General features: G+C 33.8%; 1 protein-coding gene across 1 annotated transcript in view; it reads left to right on the top strand.

Annotated features, from left to right (window-relative positions):
- Nucleotides 1-2,940, top strand: part of LOC117124812 — a 21,369-nt gene extending 18,429 nt beyond the window's left edge. Inside the window, exon 8 of the mRNA XM_033271146.1 lies at nucleotides 1,182-2,940. Coding sequence (XP_033127037.1) covers nucleotides 1,182-1,436 — 255 coding nt within the window. The 3' untranslated portion in view covers nucleotides 1,437-2,940. The remainder of the gene's footprint in view (nucleotides 1-1,181) is intronic.
- The last annotated feature ends 623 nt before the right edge of the window (nucleotides 2,941-3,563 follow it).

Raw genomic sequence — 3,563 nt, 5'->3', positions numbered from 1 at the left:
TTAAATGGAGTGATTACTCACTTACAGCAAATAATCTAGATAAGCTGGTTGAATCAATAGGTGAGAATGAAACATTGAATTTGAAAAGGATAGACCTGAGTAGTATTAACTTATCTTCGATCAGTGGGAGAACATTAGCTTGCCTTTGTAAGATCTCTACACACCTGATCCATATTGACATGAGACATTGTAGCTTATCAGGTAGTATTATTATTAAAATGATAGAGGAATGTTGTAGGATGAATGTAGCATTGAAAAAAATCATGCTTAGTTTGGAAGGTAATAATATTTCAGATATTGATGGTAAATCACTTGCTAATTTAGTCAGTGTAATTAGTCACCCTGATGATCCCTTTAGAGAGAATAATTACTCTTACCGCTTTAGAGTGAGAAATGACATTGATCCACTTAGATTGAGAGATTTTTCTGATCCACAACCTGATATTACGTTTAAATGGAGGGATTACTCACTTACAGCAAATAATCTAGAAAAGCTGGTTGAATCAATAGGTGAGAATGAAACATTGAATTTGAAAAGGATAGACCTGAGTAGTATTAACTTATCTTCGATTAGTGGGAGAACATTAGCTTGCCTTTGTAAGGTCTCTACACACCTGACTATTATTGACATGAGTCATTGTAGTCTATCAGGTAATATTATTAATGAAATGATGGATGAACATTGTAAAATGCATGAAACTCATGTTAGGTGTAAATTAACCAAACTTGATACAAGTAACAATAACTTAGTTTCAATCAATGGGAGAACATTAGCTTGCCTTTGTAAGGTGTTTACTCACCTGACCCATATTGACATGAGTCATTGTAATTTATCAGGTAATATTATTAATGAAATGATGGAGGAATGTCGTAGGATGAATGTAGCATTGAAATACAACATGCTTTGTTTGGAAGGTAATAATCTTTCAGATATTTATGGTAAATCACTTGCTAAGTTAGTCAGTGTAATTAGTCACCCTGATGAACCCTTTAGAGAGAATAATTACTCTTACCGCTTAAGAGTGAGAAATGACATTGATCCCCTTAGATTGAGAAATTATTCTGATCCTCAGCCTGATATTACGTTTAAATGGAGTGATTATTCGCTAACAGCAAATAATTTAGAAAAACTTGTTGAATCAGTAGGTGAGAATGAAACATTGAATTGGAATAGGATAGACATGAGTGGGATTAACCTATCTTCAATCAGTGGAAGAACATTAGCTTGCCTTTGTAAGATTTCTACACACCTAATCCATGTTGACATGAGTCATTGTACTTTATCAGGTAGTATTATTAATGAAATGATGGGGGAATGTTGTAGGATGAATGTAGCGTTGAAAGACAACATGCTTAGTTTGGTGGGTAATGACCTTTCAGATTTTGATGATAAATTTTCTACTGAGTTAATCAGGATAATGTTTCAGATTGAGTAATTATTTGCTTACAAACAGTGATGATAATAAATGCTTAGTCTTGAGGGCAGTGACCTTTTATAGATAATTAATTACTAGTTAATTTCAGGGGCGGATCCAGGGTGCACCAGGGAATTGGGCCCACCACCTCTCCCCCCCCCCAAAAAAAAAAAGTAAGAAAAAAAAAGAAGAGAAAGAGTGAAGTATGTATTCTAAAATAAGCTACTTTTCAATTACTTTTGTGCTAATTGTATTGGCACTCTTGTCATTGTATTGAAAGAAATAAACCAAAAATTGGTATTTGTTTAATCAACTTTGAAGTTGTTGAAGTTTAGTTTTATCATTTTTGTGTTTGGGACTCTTTTTCCATGAAAAAAAGGGGACATACAGTATATCTTTCAACACTGTTGCCAACCCCTATTAAGGGGATTGGACACTTTCTGAATGTGCCAAATGGTCAAATAACCTTTATACACACTTAATTATCCCTATAGACACTTTTTTTTTCATTTATCACAACTACAGCAGTCTGAAATAAGAAAAAATCCTTCAACTTTATATTTGACAGCGTTTGAGCAATAAAACAGAATTTTCTTCTCTGAAACCTTAAGAGTGAATATCAGTATCCGGGCCTACTGCATGTGTTTACTTCCTATATAAACCAATCCTTTTCACTTTTGACCCTTACTTAACCATGGGAATTTTTTTTTCTTAGTTTTTGTGTACTTTCATATAGGGTTTTAATCCATACCATAACATGCTCTATTCATGCTACATCCATCCAATAGAAAGCTCAATATTAAAAAAAGTATATTTTGTCATTAACATTGCATCATTAAACAATATGGGGAACATATATAAGTATTGTTGTGAATTTACAAAACAACTAATAAACATTAAAGAAATCACAACACTACAGATAATGCTCATGTCAGGCGTGTATGCCTGAGTTTTATTCAGCCATAATCATTGCTATGCTCAATGAAACAACCAAACATGTTTCAGCTGGGTCTACTGCCATCATCAGTGTGGAGACTGCCCACAGACAGTCTTATTTATGAGAGAATTTGTGAAACGTAGCACTAGATGCGATTCAAACCATAATAACCAATAAGAAAAAAGAATTGAATCAAAATTGACATGGTATAGTTGGTTTTTAAGTGAGAGCTGTTTCTATTGTATGTGTAATGCCTCCTTGATTTTCAGTTGGTATTTGAAGGGGCAGAGTCAAGTATTTGGAAACAGCCTACATTTGGTAGAACTATTGAGTGTTTATATTGTGAGAGGTGCTATCCACTGCCAAGTGCTCGCACATGCATGTTTCGAAATGTTGACTGGTTTCTCCGATATATAAGAGCTTTACAGCCTGTACACTTAGATTTATACACCACACACGCAGGGATACTGGCAGGAGCAGAGTCATTAACATTTAACATATTTTTAATTTTAAATGAAGAGAATACTAGCCTAAATTCAGAATATTTACAAAATTGCTTAGAGAGCTATCTAATCTTACAGGAAACAATATTGGAATAATTACCTAAATATGACCGTTTTAAGAAAAATAGTGTGGGTGTTGCTTCTACATTACCTCCTTCGACTTCTTTGTACAAGGAGTAAAAATGGAGAATAGATATTTGAAAATTAATTTACCAATCATATGGAGAGGAAAAAAATTTTTATTATGAATGGTGACTAATGTAGTGATATGTTGTGAAAACCAGCCCAACTATTGTTAATATTGTAGGTCCCAATTTTATAACAAAATGGACAAAAACTGAAGAAATTCAAAAGTAACCCAGCAAACATATTTTTGCGGAAGACAGAGGTCGAAGTCAACCCCTGCTCCGAGTTAAAAACTAGAACATCAAGAATGGGGAGTGCTTGTTTAGCTTTTTTTCTAAGTAAATTTGATATTGGGATGACGAGAATTACGATAATCACAAAAAATAAAGAGGCATCATCCTCATAGTAAAAAAAAGCAAAACATACATCAACGTAACGTCTATTAAAGAACCTTCGGACCTTGATATTGCTGAAGCCATACATTTCCATGGTGGCCTATAAAAATATTAGCCAGTACAGGGGCAGGTCGAGACTCCATGGAGACATCATCAATTGAATCAAAAATTGATCTGATCTATAAAA

This window comes from Anneissia japonica, unplaced genomic scaffold, assembly GCF_011630105.1.
Source record: "Anneissia japonica isolate Jap-2015-1 unplaced genomic scaffold, ASM1163010v1 scaffold23090_len34726_cov111, whole genome shotgun sequence".
NCBI lineage: Eukaryota > Metazoa > Echinodermata > Crinoidea > Comatulida > Comatulidae > Anneissia > Anneissia japonica.
The sequence above is the reverse complement of the archived record's forward strand: the minus strand, read 5'-3'. Positions and strand labels throughout refer to the sequence as shown.